General features: G+C 44.8%; 1 protein-coding gene across 1 annotated transcript in view; it reads right to left on the bottom strand.

Moving 5' to 3' along the window:
• Nucleotides 1–5,753: 5,753 nt before the first annotated feature.
• Nucleotides 5,754–18,948, bottom strand: part of PSAT1 (phosphoserine aminotransferase 1) — a 33,294-nt gene continuing 20,099 nt past the window's right edge. Inside the window, exons 7-9 of the mRNA XM_030293919.2 lie at nucleotides 18,700–18,828; nucleotides 7,841–7,978; nucleotides 5,754–6,895 (exon numbers count right to left, since the gene is read on the bottom strand). Coding sequence (XP_030149779.1) covers nucleotides 6,790–6,895; nucleotides 7,841–7,978; nucleotides 18,700–18,828 — 373 coding nt within the window. The 3' untranslated portion in view covers nucleotides 5,754–6,789. The remainder of the gene's footprint in view (nucleotides 6,896–7,840; nucleotides 7,979–18,699; nucleotides 18,829–18,948) is intronic.

Genomic DNA, 18,948 nt, shown 5'->3' with positions numbered 1-18,948 from the left:
TGATTTGCCAAACCGCACAGGCTTCCATATGGTTTCGGTGTGGTTGGCCACCCACCCTACTATTTGGTTCAGGAATGAGAACCTGACTAGGACAACCCCAGCAGAGCGAGCCTGGACACTCTCACTGGGGAGGCGGAAACACAGGTCTGTTGTCATCCCCTGGTCAACCTAAGTACTAAGAGCTGATGTCTGGAACTCACATTGCCACAATATTATCATGAAGCAAAGCAGGAAGGTCTAAAGGTCCTAGAAAGGTGAACCCAAAGGCTACACATCATGGGCCTCTGGAGCAAACCAGACCTGGTGGGCCTTGCCCTTGAATGTTTCAGTTATGTTAACCAATGGATTCCTTCCCTGCCTTTTTTTTTTTTTTTTTTTTTTTTTGCCAGTTTAGATCAATTTTTCTATCTATTGTGACCAACAAAATCCTAAATGATACAATACCTTGATTATTTGGCTTGCCCCTGTATCCCGAAGAATGCTCATGGAAGACACTGAATTACATACCCACTGACCAATGTGCTACCAGGAGATGGGAAATGTCTTAAGGGGAAAATGACTGGGTGATAGTCAGCTGGAGCCTTCATTTGAGCAGATTTCTTTAGAAAGTGTGTAAGATTATCCTAGATTTATTTTTTTTAAGTTTATTTATTTTAAGAGAGAGAGAGAGAGAGAGCACAAGCAGGGGAGGCGCAGAGAAGGGGAGAGAGAGAATTGCAAACAGACTCCAAGCTATCAGCGTAGAACCCGTTGGAGGGCTCAAACTCATGAACCATGAGATCATGACCTGAGCTGAAACCAAGAGTTGGATGCTCAACCAACTGAGCCACCCAGGTGCCCCACCCTAGATTTAAATGCATCAAAAATTCAGAAATATTTCCCCCAGTGTATTTTATAGAATGGTTGCTACCTGAGGTTATTAACTTGCTTACCTGTCATTTCCTAAGAACTCCTAAGGATTTCTGCTTCAACCCCTGGACTTTCACCCTAAAGAAAGTGTATTTTTCAAGCGGGGGAAGGGAACAGGAAAAAATATTTAGCTGGCAGCAGCCTTCTACTCTGCTGGATAAGATCATTATTTTTCCTCCCAGAATGACCTATAACCTCTTATGTTTCTTACATTTCAGCTTCAAGTTTTATTTCTCAGTCATTTAAGATGCTTCCGGCTTTTTACCTGCCTAGATGGAAGCCGAGATTTTATTTTTCTCTTGGGGGCTCTTCTGCTAGGCCAGAATCTTCAGAAGCAACCTTAACTTTAGGTTGTTATATGGTATCTTTCAAAGTATAATGAGGCTGTGTGGTTCATGATCCGGCTATTAGATTAAAGGTCTGTGTTGCCAAAGCCCTGTACTTCTAAAAATATTGAGATATAAACAAACTTGACTGGACAGAGAAGAAAAGTTCCACAAGTTGGCCCCTATATCCTGATAAGATTTTTTCCCCTTCTTTCCTGGTTCCCCAAAAAGCACACTTTACCCATACTATTCACATTTCCAAAATACATTTGTTACTCTTCAGGGCTCCTGGGATATATATCCCCAGCTGTTGGCTTCTGACTTGCCAGTATACTTTCTTTTGCACACCTTTGCTTATATTTTAGTGTTTTGTTTTGTTTTTCCCTTTGCGAGAGAGGAGTAGGTTGTAGAATTACTGGTGGAACATCAGCAATAAATCACTTTACCTTTTCCATCATGAAGAGCAGAATAGTCGAAATAACTCTCCATAAACTACTTACTAACCACAAAGGGACAAATGATAACTTGGCAGTGGAGAAACCTCATGGCACCACCTTAAGCAAGACACCGGTGAGGCAGATAGACAGCAGGTGCCTCTGGCGAGGACGCACGGAGGACATTGTATCACTTCTGCCAAAACAATCACGAGGAAACAGGACAAACTCAAACTGACACTATCATTTTACACTACACGCAGCTTACACTCTTCTCACTCAATAGCATGAAGAACAAAGAGGCCAGACCAAAGAACTGTTCCATATTTAACTGAAACAGACGTGACAACTAAGTACAGTGCATGATTGTGGGCTGTTTCTCGGGCTAAAAGAAATAGCTATGAAGAATGTGACTAGAATAACTGGCAAAATTTGAAATATGGACTATGGATGAGTCAACGGTCTCAATGTTACATTTCTGATTCAGATCATCGCACTGTGGGGATAGAGAATGTTGCTGTTCTTAAGAAATCATCACCAGTTGGAGGTAAAGGGGCACAATGTCTCCAATTTATCCTTAAATGGTTTGGGGAGGGGGGGGGAATGTATCTATGGAGAGAGGGGGAATGACAAAGCAAATGAAGCTAAATGTTAATAATTAGTGAATCTAAGTAACACAAGAGTTCTTTGTACTAATCTTTCAACTTGACTGTTTGAAATTATATCTATCTACATCTATACCTCTACAACTATATAGATATATAAAACAAACCACAAAATTCAAAATAAACTCATCACCCAGTGCAGCAACCTAAACTCCAGTCTATTTCTCAGGCACCATTAGGCAATCTGTATAGAAACAAGGATAGGATACCAACAGTGACCGGGTCAGCAGCTTCATTAATTATGGCCCTGTCTACATTTCTAGTACCACAAAGTATGTTTCATTTGAATAAAATGCATGGGACTTCCTTAAACTTAGTGCTAATTGCTAATATGCTTAAACACTCCAAGTACAAATTCCATACTTCCCCCAGTGGGGTCCAAGGTTGTCAATATTCTCATGCACTAAATACTATAGCCTAATTGCAGAACTTCTGTGCACACAGTTTTTCTAATATGCCCAGGTCCCTATTTTCCTAGAAAATCCAATTTACATCTCTGGGATGTCAAATGCCACAAATACCATGCTGTTGTTTTTATCACATCAAATAAACTATTTTATCCTTTACCTTCTTAAGAAGAAATTCAATAAACCTTTGCTCACTGCTGGCTTTTCTACCTCTTCCCCAATATCTCTTTCTTTTATCAAGCTTTTCCATCCACTCTGGAATAATCCAGAGGTAATTAGAACTTCTTACCTTCTTTAGGCCCAAAAGGAGCCAATTTATCACAAACTGTCATGGATTCCAATTCTAAATTACCAAGAGTCCAATTACCGACAGAGGCAAGGAATCTTCTTTCCAATTAAAGTGATTGATTTCTTCCCAAACCCAGTAGCATTTCACTTTTTAATTATGTTCATTCTGATCAAATGTGAGAAAATTCTTCCTCATTTTATTTTCCTTCCAAAGAACACATTACAACAAACATTAATCATGAAGCCAGACCAGCTAATGCCTTCGGCAGAAATGAACATCTCATCTATCAGTGGGTCTCGTCCATTTCATGGGTCTTAGTGGCGCTTTCACCTCCAAAGGAGGTGGGGGCGAGAGAATTATTATTTGTTACATCGCATCGTTCACCAAAGGGCTTGTCAAACCTTCCAGGATCAGCTACATTGTGATGAAGCGGCATTGAACATTCAGATAAACATACAGTAGCGGGGGAATGAAGACCGGGACAGAACACGAATTTCGTTTCTCGTGCAAAGAACAGAACCACAGTGTTGGAGACCAAATAGCGTGCGGAGATAAACACGAAGAACATGGGAACGATTTTGTTTTTTCTCACTCAAGTGGCATTAGAATGATTTAGGTACGGGCAAGTATTTTGAAGGAGAAAAGTAAAACTCCAAGTTCAGTTTGGAGTGAGTAGACTTTGGAGCATCTGGAGGAATGTGAGGCCACTATGCCTTACAGATTGACCAAGGTCTGAAAGAAACTTGTTTTATCTGCTTTGCTTTCAATCTTAGAGGGAAGACCAGCCAGTTCTGGCTCCTGCAGCCTGCTGACCCGGGAGCCTGCATCCCCTTCCACCGCTCTCCACGTGCTAAGCAGGTTGGCATCAGTTCATTCACTTGAGACAATACAAAGGGCAAGGTTTTCACTGGACACACACCTCCCAGCAATCGGAGTCCCAACAAGTCGCTCCCCTTGGCACTCATACAATGCTGTTGTGACCATTTCCCAAAAGCGTTCACAGATTTAGAAGAATGGGTCTGGGAGCCCTCCAAGATTTTAAATCTCCCCATTCAACCGCACACCTATTGGATCAGTTTAGCGGAAAATGGATGTTGTACCCTAAGCTTTAAAAATAATCCATGTATGTAAGATTGTACCTTTGCCTTTACTCCAGGTTCAGTTTGTGAAACTCAGGAAGACCGATATGACCTTCATTAAGACTTTTCATTCCTTAAACAGACCGTTGTTGGGTCCCTCCTAAGGGGAAGGATGCCGGTGCTGGAAGTAGAGACAAGGCTCCTTCCACGGTGCTCTACGGGGAAAGGGAGATAAGCAGATGTCTCAGGAGAGAATGCAGGTGTGTGATGGGATAAAGGGTCACCCTTGTGAGAACAAAGGAAAGGAGCATTGTTCCAATGGAGGCACAAATAAGGCAGGAACTCTAGGCCATTGTGTATGTGTCACAGCGTGGGAGAACGAATGCACGGACCATTCCAAGAACCATAACTGTAAGAAAGACGAGGCCAGGCCAGATGCTGCAAAGTTACAACGCCAGACTGAGAACCCTGTTTTTTTTTTTTTTTTTTTAACCTACCAGGGAGGAGCATGAGGGGAGGTAATACTCCAGCTGGCTGTGCAGGGGTGGGGGCTGGGAGAGAGGAGGCTGCAGAAGTAATCCGCCAAGGGCAGACAGCAGAGCAGGCCACAGCAACAGGAGTGGATAGAAGTGGCCATGAGGGGCACATGGGTGACTCTGTCAGTTGAGCATCTGACTTTGGCTCAGGTTGTGGTCTCACGGTTCGTGAGTTCAAACCCCACACTGGGCTCTCTGCTGTCAACCGGTTGGTGCAGAACCCACTTCGGATCCTGTGTCGCCCTCTCTCTGCCCCTCCCCCGCTCGCACTCTCTCAAAAAATAAAACATTAAAAAAAGAGAAGGAGTGGCATTTGGGAGACTCGGGATTTGTACAAACCACAGGAACTTACCGTCATGAAAGTATGAAGAAGGTGAGGCAGACGCTGAGCACTGTTCCATGTGAATACCTGAGTGGCCTCCATGGGCTGGCTGGCTCTCACTATTTAAACATTTCTTATAGTTATTATTCATATCTTGCACTGAGCTCTCGTTTTAAGCTCTTAAACATCTCTGGGACAAGTGGGGGAATTATTTCAATCCTTCTTTTTACAGCTGAAAGAACTAAGACCAGGGAAGCTTAGCCCTGACCAGGGAACCTCAATAACCCAACCTATTGGTGCAGAGCTGGGATAAGAGATCAGGAGTCCCTATTACACAAACCAATGAGACATAGATCACTCAGAACAGTCCTGCTGGCATGTTTCCGGCCTCCATGTGACAGAGTTCATAGACCTTTATACCAAGAGCTGTGCTGTAAGGTGGTTTCCTGATAACGTCCATTCCAAAAGCCAACAGAAAGCCACCAGTGCATGGAATCATTAAAAAAACAAAAAAACAAAAAAACAAAAAAAACAAAAAAATGGACGCACCCAGGTCTCAGGTCTTACACCTACATACCATTGGTGGAACTAAATTACCCTCATCCGATGCTACTTTCACACACAAGTTTTTCCATCATAAATTTTTTAACAGAACAATGCGCCTAAAAAGCAGGTAAAGTGGGGGCGCCTGGCTGGCTCTCCGGGTTGTAAGTTTGAGCCCCAATTTGGGGGGCTTGAAAAAAAATCAATAAATAAAAAGCAGGTAAAGAAATTCACTGACAAAGGTTTAGATGTTTTAAGACTTTAATGTCCTCCACATAGTCATGAGAAAATACTGACAACGGATAAACAATAGGGGAAAAGACTCTTCAGCAAAGATCTTCCGGAACTCACAGCATCACTGGTCCAACACTCTAAAGAGAACCGTCAAGTGAACAAAGGAGAAGGGAGTTTAACAGAGAATTTTAATTTAACAGCCTCCCTGAAAAATGAAGAGCAAAGCCACCAAGCAACCTTGTCTTCTCCCCACTAAAAGGAACGTAAAAGGGAATTTGGGAACTTTGAAATCTTGCAAAGCAGTTTTTTTAAGAGGGAAGAGAGAGGGGAGGGACATACCGTTGCAAGCATAACGCATACTATGTGAGATCGATGATTCTAAGGTCTCTACATGCATCACTAGGAACCATATTATTAGAAACATGTTGCACAGAATATAAACTATTGGGTATTAAAAAACACACCTTGCTATATAAACATACAGTATATCACTTTTATCTCTTTATGAGAATAACAGTATAAAGAAAGATCCCCAGTTTGCCTTTTAGCCTAGAACCCCTAAACACTCACTACCTGGTCAGTGTGGACTTGGAAGTAACAGGTGCAGAACCCAGGACACCCCTCTGTGTCATTCTGTAAAGGATCAAGATTCAGCACCTAGAGGTCCCCACCCAGCCTCCATGCCTTGTTTTTGTGTTTCCAGAAAAAGTAACTTCAATTTGCATAACTGAGTCCACAGGCGAGTTTGAATACTGAGATCTAGCCAGGAAAAGTAGCAGCAAGGACAAAATCAGCTGGAACTCACTAGGAAAGCAAAAGGTTTTTAAAATGCTTCCAGTTCAAGTCAGAATTAAGGTGGTGGCCGTTAAGTCTCCCCAGCTTTGCACAGCTGTGGACATGTTGCTGTTCTTTGAAAAACGAGATCTATGATAAGCATGTTGACCCGAGAAAAATACCGTGTCTGCTAAGTTTCTGTCGTCATTGCCGAGTTACTTTCAATTTTGTACACTGTTCAAGGGCAGAGTACACACTGGTTAAGATGTGTTCACAGCTGATGCATCTCCAGAAAGTTCTTCATGAAGGCAGCCAGCTTCTGCACATCCTCAATCGTGACGGCGTTATACAGAGACGCCCGGATGCCTCCCACAGACCTTGAGAGACCAAAGATGCCACCATGAAGAACAAAAGCATCCAATTTAGCATCAAGACAACCGTCTTTCCAGTTCCCAGTCACCGGCTCCTGAGACCGACGCAGCACCTGAGGCCAGCATGCCCAACCTGTCACCTGAAAGCCTCACAGATGGCCAGGAGCTTCAAACCTCTCATCATTAGGAAATTCTCCCAAATGCAGTGAAGGACCATCAGGCTCACACATGACCTAGATTAACTCAGCTACCCATGGGCCTGCGGGGTAGGGAGGAGGGGGCTAGCAACCACTGCAGGACAGATGTCTCACCTCCCGTGTGGTGAGGACACATTTTTTCATAGAGCATGCAGGACTTTCTGATGCCCAGCAGGAGCAAGAGTGATCCTTTCTCACCAGACATGAGACGGCAACCTCTGTGCCATAAAGGTCATCTAACACATTTTTAAAAGTAATGTTGACAAAAGCCTGTAGAAGTGGCTCCACCATGCACCCAGCCAGGGAATCATGCTAAGGGCTCTATAAGCAAGAGGAGAGGGGCGTCTGGCTGGCTCAGCCAGCACAGCATGAGACTCTTGATCTCAGCATAGTGAATTCGAGCCCTGTGTTGGGTGTGGAGATCACTTAAAAATAAAATCTACGGGGTACCTGTGTGGCTCAGTTGGTGAAGCGTCCAACTTCAGCTCAGGTCATGATCTTCCCGTTTGTGAGTTTGAGCCCCGCATCCGGCTCTGTGCTGACAGCTCAGAGCCTAGAGCCTAGAGCCTGTTTCCGATTCTGTGTGTGTCTCTCTCTCTGCCCCTCCCCCACGCGTGCTCACTCTCTCTCTCTCTCTCAGAAATAATAAATGAATAAACTTAAAAAAATAAATAAATAAAAATTTTCAAAAAAAAAAAAAAAAAAAGGAACATTACACCAGTGACCTGAGCTTTTGATCTGGAAGCATACTCACCTATGCCCTTTCAAGGAGATCATATTGAGTTCGAGAGCTTTATCGAGAAATCTTTTTTCTAAAGCATCATCTCCTTTGGCATTGCCAATGCGGAATGGAATATTCATCTTGCTTCTATTCTGGGGCTCCACCGGACATCTGAAAAGCATGTTTATTATTCCAGCTACTTTTCCAAAATGTGCGACAGCCATTAACAATCAACAGAAAAATTGTTTTAAACATTTTGTCATTACAATAGAAGATTTAAAAAGTCTGCCCCAGGACATTTTATAACTTTTACTTAAGGAGATCATTCTTGCATATGGAACAGTGAGTTAGCACTGCCTTGTATGACTTGTACTTACTTTCCATGAGCCTTAGTTTTCTCACCTAAATAATGGAAATAACACCTCCATTTCAGATTAGTTGTGATAGTTCAGTGGCACAACATACATGGAGCTTCCAACATATGGCAGCCACATGACAATGTGACATTGTTTCTCTACAAGGCTAGAGAGAAAAAATATGTCGGTCCTAAGAGTGGCTGAAAAACTTAATGAACAGCTTTCGAATCACTTGTCAACACTGATTGTCCCAAGCCGTGTGACCTTGAGTAAGTTACTAAACCTCTCTGTTGTGCCTCACTTTCCTCATTTATTGAATAGTGGGAAGAGTAATGGAACATACCTTCTAAGGTTGATGTGAGGATTAAGTGAGCCACGACTTATAGGGAGTTTTTGAGGTATATTGAGGTATATTTTTAAATGGCCACAAATTCTCTAGAGCTCTCCCAGCAAGAATGGGGTCTAGCTCTCCACACCTTTTGAATCTTGGCTGGCCTTGTGACTTGCTTTGACCAAGAGACTGCAACGGAAGTGGTGCTGTGCAACTTGCAAGGGGAATGCGGCCTCCATAGCTGTCCTCTTAAAACATGGCCACCATATTAGCAAGCCTGAGCTAGCCTGCTGGAAAGAGGCCCAGGTAACAGCCAGCACCAACTCCTATACATGTGAGTGAGGTCACTGTAGACCACTGGCTCCAGGTGAATGACCAGATGACCTTGAATGAATACACGTCCCAAGTGAGAGTGGCCGAAGAACCACCCAGCTAAGCCCAGCCCAACCTACTGACCCAAAGTCATGAGCAAAGAAAATGGCCGTTGCTTTAACAACTGTCTTGCCTGGTCTGGGATGCCAAAACAGATAACTGATACAATCCAAAATAGTGCCTCGAACATATTAAACTATATAAGTATCAGTTAAATTCAACAAATTCATCTTTTTATTCCCAGCACCTTGCTCAAGACTCATACAAACTCTCAAAAATGAAATGATGTGTGAATTTTTATCTAGGAAAGTTTAGAAATTTGACTTCAGTTTCTGATTTGAAAAATAAGCACCCAAGATTAAGTCCCATTGACAATCAAAGGAGACAAATGGAAGAGCTGACATCTAAACCCAGAATAAAAGAAGAGTCAAATATGTAATAACCCCTTCTCCATTTTCAAGCTCATCCTGTTTTGTTCTTACACTTCCACAGGGTGTGATTCATTAAAATTAAACAGCAAATAAAAGCAGTGTGAGGAGGCCCCTGTTAAAAGTTATGCTCTCCCCTAAGGGCACATACATAATTCCTGTTAAAGTTAATAAGAGTCAAGTGCACACCCACAGGCAGAAGAGACGCCAAGGAGGGAAACCAAATATCCGGTAATAGGCTTTGAGCCCGAATTCCACGCACCCCCCTTTCACTAGGTGGTAGGTTTCATGGCTGACATTTAAATTAAAAATTCATTGGCTACCCTCTTGATATTCTGCTGCCTCAGGCTCCCAACAGGAGGGTCCAATTATAGCACAAAGCACATCTAATTTAAGAAGAGAAAAATATTAAAAGGAGGAAGAATGAAATATCTTATTTACAGTTCACCCCCACCCCAAATCTACCCCATTCTATTGTGAAAGCAGATGGCAGCAGGAGAGCCATGCATTGGCACACAAGTCGTTCCCTCGAGCCCAAGAGGGTCTCTGGCGTAAGGCTCAAGAAGGGAAGCAAAGATTAAAGGGGATTCACTGCCCCCATCTGGTGTGATGGCCGTATAGGGAATTAAAAAGAACAATGGCTCGCAGAGGAGAACAGAGTGGGAACACCAGAAGGTGGAGAGACCTGCTAGAAAGCTCTTACAAAGAGGTTTCCTGCTTGGAAGAATGAGGGCCTGTGACTAAGGCAGGGGCACTGGGGAGCCTCAAGCATGGGGGGTAAACTCAAATGCCAACAGGGGCCCCGCTGTCATATAAATGAGAACAGGTCCATAGCTCACACCAGCACAAACTCCCTTTGTTACCTAACAAATGTGACTGCCCTGTTCTTTGCCTCCCCAGGGAAATATGCTCCTTCTTCTTCTTGAAACACATGGTCCTCCTGACCGAAGTCCCCCCCACCAGCCCCACTCCACTGTCAGGGACACATGGGTTATGAAATAAGAAATCTGGAGTCGGTTGAGCGTCCAGCTTTGGCTCAGGTCATGATCTCACGGTTCATGGGTTCAAGCTCTGGTCAGGTTCTGTGCTGACAGCTCAGAGTCTGGAGGCTACTTCGGATTCTGTGTCTCTCTCTCTCCTGCCTCTCCCCCAATCATGTTCTGTCTCTCTCAAAAATAAACACAAAAAAATTAAAAAATGAAGAAATCTGGATTTTTAAAGATCTTCCCGTATTCCGATATCGGCTTAAGTTGTGTTTTAAACACTCTGCGAGGTGCCCCTGGGTGGCTCAGTCGGTTGGGCCTCTGACTCTTAATTTCGGCTCAGGTCATGATCTCACAGTTTTAGGAGTTGGAGCCCCGCGTGGGCTCTGCACTGGCGACACAGAGCCTGCCTGAGATTCTCCTTCTTTCCCTGTCCCTCCCCCGCTCATGCTCTCTCCTTCTGTCAAAAATAGTAAAATTAAAATTAAATTAAAATAAAATAAAATAAAGTAAAATAAACGCTCTGTGAGCTTTACAAAGCATTGTTGTGGGCTGCACTTGGCCACTGCTCCCCCGTGTGCAATCTGGGGAGTTACTACTGAATTTCGGAAGCTAGCAGAAGGTGTCAAGGCTGAGAGAGCTAGGGTGGGTCCTGGTAGGCAGGGTGTAATCAGCCGGGTAATCCCAGGACTACAAAGATTTAAGGAGAAACTCTAAGCAGTGCTTCCCACTATGTCTATGGTAAAAGTGGATGTGGGAGGGATTACTGAAAAAGCAGTTCCATGGCCTGATAAATTTAGCAAATCCTGCAGTCACAGGGTTAAACCAGTTTCTTGACTCCTACTAAACTTTCCGGAGCCTGTCATGAATTTCATATGAATTTTAAGCTCCCCGCATGATCAATTCCTATAGGGATACAGTTTTCCTCAAATGCATGCGGCTGAGAAACCCTTTGGGTCTCTGGGATTAGAGCTCCAGAATGACCCCTAAGGAACATAAGGACTTCTCAAGGTTCCGGAGCGGACCAGGTGGGGCAAAGGCACTGCTTCAGCAATCACCCACCTCACAGAGGGGGTGAGGGTTGGCAGGGCACAGGACGTGAGCTTCAGCGATGTCCTTCTATGAGGAAGCTCAGAAGCACAGGGAGCAAGGAAAAGAACGCACCCGGTGGGACAGAAGCCTGCAGAACACCATCACGAGGCCTCTCTTTACTGCCAGATTTTTTAAATGAAGCTAACTTTAGGGGCGCCTGGGTAGCTCAATCAGTTAAGCTTCCCGACTCTTGATTTTGGCTCAGGTTGTGATCTCATGGTTAGTGGGATCGAGACCTAAGCTGGGCTCTGCACTGGAGCCTGTTTAGGATTCTCTCTCTGCACCTCCCCCACTCAGCCTCGCTCTCTCTCTCCCTCCCTGTCTCTCAAAATAAACATTACTTTAAAGTTAATTTTAAATTTCTATACAACTTATGAAAATCTAGAGTCAAAATGCAGACATCTACCATCCCCTTCCCCGAGACGGCTACCATCAGTAACCTGGTGTGCATTCCTCAGCATCTTTTTAAACATACAAATGTGTGTGCAGACATGTATATGTACATTGATATGTGTATATACATACCTATGCAGGGCTTACAAATATACATGTTGTGGTTTTCTAAGTGAAATAATACATGCATCATCCTTTCCTACACTTACTTTTTTCTTCTATCCCGATGACAGAACGTGGCCAGCCTCCCACGTCTGTTCACACAGACCTCCCTCACCCTTCTCACCGCACTCGTTACCCGATTAGGATGGACCCTAACTTCTTTCGTCACACCCCTCTTGCTGGGCATGCTGGTTGTCTACAGATCTTCACCTAACAGCACTGGACTTGCAGGGACCAAATTAGGCATGTATCTGTATCCACAATTAGGCACACCTCTGTATCCACAAAGAGAAAGGACACAGGCATCTACTTAGACGTAAAACTCCTTGGGCAGAGAGCGAGAGTTTTGAATTCTGATGGGTGATGCAAACGTCACTCCAGAAATATCCAAATTTATACTTGACACACCAAGTGCGTTCCCTTGCCTGACGTTATCAATCTTTTTAATTTCTGCTGATCAGAGGGGAAAAACAAAATCTCCTGATTATAATCTGCATTTCTTAAGGAGGTTGGCATTCATTGCCTATTAGCCAGCTGGGTTTCTTCTGGGTCACTGGCTCAAACCATTAGCAACCACCCCATTTGTATTTGGTTATCGTTTTCCACTTGTGGGCTCTTGCCAAGGATAGTCACTTATATCTTTTGCTACTACACATCTTTTCTCATGTCTGTCATTTGTTTTTGTTTTCACTCTATTTGTGATGTCATGAGCTGTGTAAATTTTAAAGATTTTCACGTAATTAAGTGTCTTTTATTTCATGGCTTCTGAGTTTTATGGCTTGTTTAGAAAGACCTTCTATACTCCCTATACTTAAACTCTCTCCTATATTTTCTTTTGGTATTTTTATTTCAGTTTCTTGCATTTAGATCTTTTGACTAATTAGAACTTGTTTTTGAGCATGGCATGATGCAAATATCTAACTCTACAATTTGTCTAAATGGATTACAATGCTTCAAATATCAAAACTTTAGAAAGTTTCGAACATTCTTCTCTAATTGAAAATGCAATTCTCAAGTAGGAGCACCTGGGTGGCTCAGTTGGTTAAGCTTCCGACTTTGGCTCAGGTCATGATCTCACAGTTCTTGAGTTGAAGCCCTACATCTGGCTCTGTGCTAACAGTGTGGAGCCTACTTAGGATTCTCTCTCTCTCTCTCTCTCTCTCTCTCTCTCTCTCTCTCTGTCTGCCATTCCCCTGCCCAAGCTCGCTCGCTCGCTCTCTCTCTCTCTCTCTCTCTCTCTCTCAAAATTCATTAATTAATTAATTTTAAAAAATAAAATGCAATTCTCAAGCAAACATGGACAGCTTCTGGCCTTGGCTCTTCCATGGACGGTAATACTGTCTGTCCCTACCACTGCCACACTACGTTAACATGGATGAGTTTTAGGAGACTGTACATTAACATTACATTTGATTAATGTAAATATGTTATTTTTTTAAAATTTGTAGCGATCCTTTTGCATTAACTTGCCCAGATGAGCATCTGGATTTACTTGTAGATATGTTATCATTTTTGTGGCTACTACAAATGGGATCTTTTTACTTCATCACGCTTTTCATTGTTATTTCTGGAGTACAGCAAAGTAATCGACATTTACATATTTAGCTGTAACTAATCACAATTCTGACCTTGATCATTTCTAAGGTTTTCCACTGATCCCTGCATTACAAATAGAGAGTCACAGTCTATGAGTTTTGTAGTTTGCCTAGTGTAGTAGTTAAGGACCCTGGCCCCAGCGCCCCTGGGGTCCTTAATGTGCATATCCTCAAGTGCATATCCTGGCTTGCTCCCGCTTCCCAGCCGCCACCTTCACCTTCACCTGTCTGTGCCTCTGGAAAACAGGCTTACTGTCTGCTTCATGGGGCTGTGCTGTCATAAAATGTGTACCTTAAAGCACCAGGGCTCTGCCTGCTTTGTTCTATGCAAGTGTTATCACTAGACCCATCCATGCTCCCCTCTTTCCTAAGGTCTGATCCCCAAAAGAAGGTAACAAGAAAGGGGACCTCAGGTCTGGATACAGATGCCTTCACTTGGACATCTTTATAATATCAAAATTAGTATCTAATATATAGTGAGCACTGTGTGTCAGGACCATTCTAAGGGCTTCCCATAGTAACACAAAATAATAATATTAGGAACTAACATTGTTTAATTTATTTTTTATTTTTTATTTTTCCACGTTTATTTATTTTTGGGACAGAGAGAGACAGAGCATGAACGGGGGAGGGGCAGAGAGAGAGGGAGACACAGAATCGGAAACAGGCTCCAGGCTCTGAGCCATCAGCCCAGAGCCCGACGCGGGGCTCGAACTCCCGGACCGCGAGATCGTGACCTGGCTGAAGTCGGACGCTTAACCGACTGCGCCACCCAGGCGCCCCTATTTTTTATTTTTTTAATGTTTACTTATTTACTTTTGAGAGAGAGAGAAAGAGAGCAGAAGCAGAGGAGGGACAGAGGTAGACAGGGAGACACAGAATCCGAAGCAGGCTCCAGGCTCTGAGCTGTCAGCACAGAGCCCAACACAGGGCTCAAACTCATGAACAGTGAGATCACGACCTGGGCCGAAATAGGATGCTTAACTGACTGAGCCACCCAGGCGCCCCAGGAACTAACTCTTAAGGAATTTTCCCTAGGTGCCAAGTACTTCTTCCAGGGCTTTCTATAAGGTCACCCATGCTAGAACCCTTCTTCTGAACCCTTGTTATATATTCTTTATTCACATGGATTTTCATTTACTTCTCACAACAGTCATAAGAAGTATGTACCATTAGGGCACCTGGGAGACTCAGTTGGTTAAGTGTCCAACTCTTGGTTTGGGCTCAGGTCACGATCTCACGATTTCAAGAGTTTGAATCCCGTGTCAGGTTCTGCACTGACAGTGCGGAGCCTGCTTGGGATTCTCTCTCTCCCTCTCTCTGCCCCTCCCCCACTGCACTGTCTCTGTCTCTCTCAAAATAAACAAACTAAAAAAAAAAAAGTATACCATCATTACACCCAATGTACAGATAAGGAGACAGAGTCTGGAGCAGTTAGGTCATTTGCTAATAAGTGGCAAAGAGGGGTTCACTGTCCACATGGGTTCAAGTCAGCGTCAACCAGCACCATGTGGATGGTTAGACTATGTAATGAACTCAGGGACTTCGAAGGCTGACTTTTCTAGTGTCGAAGTCCATGCCAGGGTCACTGGCAGAGCTGGTACAACCCCCTAGAAACTGCCCAGAACCATGTTCAGTAATGGGCTGCCTTATGAGTTGGGGGAAGCCAAAGCGGAGGGGGGAACAAAAATAAGGAGCTAGAGGTGGTGGTAAGTGACAAAGTCTAATTCTAGGCTATTTGGTATCCTTCTTTAAAATTGCTCACCTCCCTCGGGGGCCATATGTCTATAGCTGAAAAGACAAGCAAAGAAGTTCCTGAAAGTCCAAGTGAATACAGGAAGAGCTAGTAAGCACCCACTGCAAACACTGAGCGGGGAGCAAGCAAAAGGCCGCTTGACTCCAGTAACAGGGTCCCACAAGAACGTCAGGCGCCAGGATGACATTTTCTGGGCAGGCAGCCCAGGGCGGATGGAAGTTCCCAGAAAGAGGTTTACTCTGAAGATGAAAATTCCGGGTCAAGGTTGTGCGTAAGTAAATGAAAAGTGTTAGGTGGGAAAGTGACCTGATTCCTCAGGAAACAACCCACGTGCCATGTTGGCTTCAGCAGGCTGTCTTCTGGGAAATGCCAGGCTGCGTGCTTGGAGTATAAGAACCTTGGGGGAAAAAGGAATTCTGGGGTTTCTCAGTGTTTCTCTCCTATGCCTTGTTTTGCTTCTAATTCTCTGGATTCTTCCAGAGGCATTATCATTCTTTCTGTCTTCTCATTTCATGCCTACACATCTCCTTAGAAATAAATGGAGCCAAAAGCTAATAGAAAATTTGGTCTCCCCTCCACAACAGCCAAGTGCTTTCACTCACATTTAGGTTCTGAGCACTGTGGGGGTCAGGAAAGATACCTTATTCTTCTGTGTATCCCAGGGCCTAGAACAAGGTTAGCCCAGAGAAGTGCTCAGGAAAATTTACTGGATGGATGGACGGATGGATGAGCGGGCATGTGGGTCATGATGGGATGGATGGATGGACGGATGTGTGTGGATGGATGATGGATGGATGGATGGATGGATGGATGGATGGACAGGTGTGTGGATGGATGATGGATGGATGGACGGATGGGCATGTGGGTCATGATGGGATGGATGGATGGATGGATGGATGGATGGATGGATGGGTTGGTGGGTGGACAGATGGGTGGTTAGAAGGGTAGGTGGGGGGGGCAGATGTGTGGATAGGTGGATAGGTGGATGTGTGGAAGACTAAACAGGTGGACTAAGTGTGTCTTCAGACCTTTCCAGACCTTCTTTCTCATTCCAGCACAACCATCCCCTCTAGGCAACCCACTCTTAGCTCCCCAAACACAATGTACTTTCTCCCCTCAGTACCTTTGCGGGGCTGGGCCCTGCCTTCCTAAAAATTCCTAAAAGTACTTTTGCCCTCCTCTGACTAACTCTACTCATGCCCAAGGTGCAATCAAGCTCATTCAAGCCCCCCCCCCCCCACACCTGCAGGCAAAGCATTACCATCTTACTGCTCCAAGCTTATAGTAACTATCACTGAGCCCTTGGCTGTGAACTCCTCGGATCATCTACCAAGCCCCAGTCTGTACTTGGCTGTTGTGCAGAACCAGAATAGACAGAAAGCACAACGTGCACACCTCTCCCCAGACCACATGTGGGGGAGAAACCTAAAGGCTAAGGCGTCCATCCAAACCCAACTCCCCCAGGGCCTGTGGCTAGAGGGTCACTGCATGCCAAGAACTCACAGGAACAAGCCAAAAGCATTTTAAGGACAGAGGGAGCAGTAGCACGCTGCTTTATCCTACCTACTCCACAAGTACACCCCCACCCACCACCCATGGGTGGTCAGGGAGAAGTATTAAAAGTTAGGCCTAAAGCATCGTCTTGTCCATCTGTCGTGGCACACTGAACTCTCAAAGAAGAGTATACATTCTCTAGTTCCTATCAGTCAGTTACTATCATGGAACCCAAAGAGTAACAGTCACTGAGGAGGTCTCAGGCTTGGTAAATGAGTATGTGTTTATGTATATGCATACAAATGTGTACACACAAACATACATGTATGTGTGTACATGTACATACACGCAGCATAAAGTCTCCTACACCTGTATGCCACCTGGAAGGGGGGGGGTGGACGCAAACGAAAACACCATCTATTAAGCTCCCTGTGTGCCAGGCACTGTGCTAGGTGCTTCACATTCAGCATTCTGTGAGAGGTCTATGGTAGGGGACTGGATAGTGGCCCCCCCAAAAGGTAGATCCATGTCCTAACCCCTGGAAAAAGGGTCTTTGAGGATGTAATTAAGTTAACGGTCTCTAGGTGACAGAAAGCATCTGGGATTATCTGGGTAGGCCCCAAATCCAGCAACCAGAAGCGAGGACACACCACAAAGGTGAGGTCAGAGACTGGGGTGATGCACCATAGGCCACGGAATGCCTGGAGCCACAAAGAATGGTTCTTCCCTGGAGTCTCTGGGGGGAGCAAAGCCTTCCTGACACCTTGCACCTCAGGCCTCCAGAACATGGAGAATGGATTTCTGTTGCATTAAGCCATCGAGTTAGTGAATCTTTGTTCCAGCACTTCTAGGAGACGAATACAAGGCCCATACGTTTTCTCTGTCCCTCACAGGAGCGGGTCCAGTAGTCAACACACATTCATGAATCTTCTGGTCACCAAAATGTTTTTTTGGTTTTTTAAATTTGTTGTTTGTTTTGTTTTTTGAGAGAGAGACAGAGTGCAAGTGAGGGAGGGGCAGAGAAAGAGGGAGACAGAATCTGAAGCAGGCTCCAGGCTCTGAGCTGTCAGCACAGAGCCCGATGCGGGGCTCAAACCCACAAACCGTGAGATCATGACCTGAGCTGAAGTCGGTGCTCAACCGACTAAGCCACCCAAGCTCCTCAGTCACAAAAATGTTTAACTAGAAGTCTCCTCATTCACAGACTGCAGGCCCGGGATTGGAATATGTGTCCTATAATAACGGAAGCAGTGAACTTCTAAAAAGGTAGGCGACCCGGCTGAGGGGATCAGGAGTAGGTGTTTATACCAAGGGCCTCCAGTGGAGTCCCTACATAAAGGGGAGCGCTTCCAGCAAATCTGCGTGATTTTTCCCAAGGGATGTACCAAGGATGCAGACAGTGGGAGAAGGGGTCTGCCCCAGGAAGAACTGAGACTCTTCCCCAGGAGAGATCTTTGGTGTGAGAAACATCACCACCCCCCGGGAAACAGGTCCCTAGGCCTGGGATTCCGCAGGTGGGGCTGTACAAGGGGAGAACCCACCTGCCTCCAACTGCTGGGGCCCATGACCACCCAGCTCACTGGCACTTCAACATCAAGAAAGGGAAACGTGTCCATTTCTCAAAGGCACACGTCATATACACGTGTGAAAATTCACAAGAGGCAAGGAGCACCCGGGTGGCTCAGTCAGTTTGGCGTCCGACTCCAGCTCAGGTCACAGTCTCACGACTCCATGAGTTTGAGCCCCACATCAGGCTCGCTGCCATCAGCACAGAGCCCACTCTGGATCCTCTGTTCCCCTCTCTCTCTGCCCCTCCCCCTCTTGCATGCTCTCAAAAATAAATGAAACCTTTTAATTAATTAATTAATTAATTAATTAAAGAAACTAAATTCACAAGAGGCAAGATGTGAGAGAAAGTCCATCAACTTACACGTAGAATCCTTGCGAATTATCAATGATATCATAAATCATCTGCGATTTGACGGAGCTGAGGTTCTCCATGGCTGCTGCACCGCCGTTGTTCTTGATCCACTCCAGGACCAAGCCCATGACATAGATGCTGAAATAAAGATTAAAAACAAAGAAAATCCATCTAGTTCAGCTTTGCAAAGGTGGAAAGACATTCAAGCCAACTGTTGTTTTGCGGCAAGCATCCTCCCCACCCCCACCCAGTTAACCC

This window comes from Lynx canadensis, chromosome D4, assembly GCF_007474595.2.
Source record: "Lynx canadensis isolate LIC74 chromosome D4, mLynCan4.pri.v2, whole genome shotgun sequence".
In the NCBI taxonomy this organism is placed as follows: domain Eukaryota; kingdom Metazoa; phylum Chordata; class Mammalia; order Carnivora; family Felidae; genus Lynx; species Lynx canadensis.
Note: the sequence above shows the minus strand (reverse complement) of the source record. Positions and strands in the feature narration are given on the sequence as shown.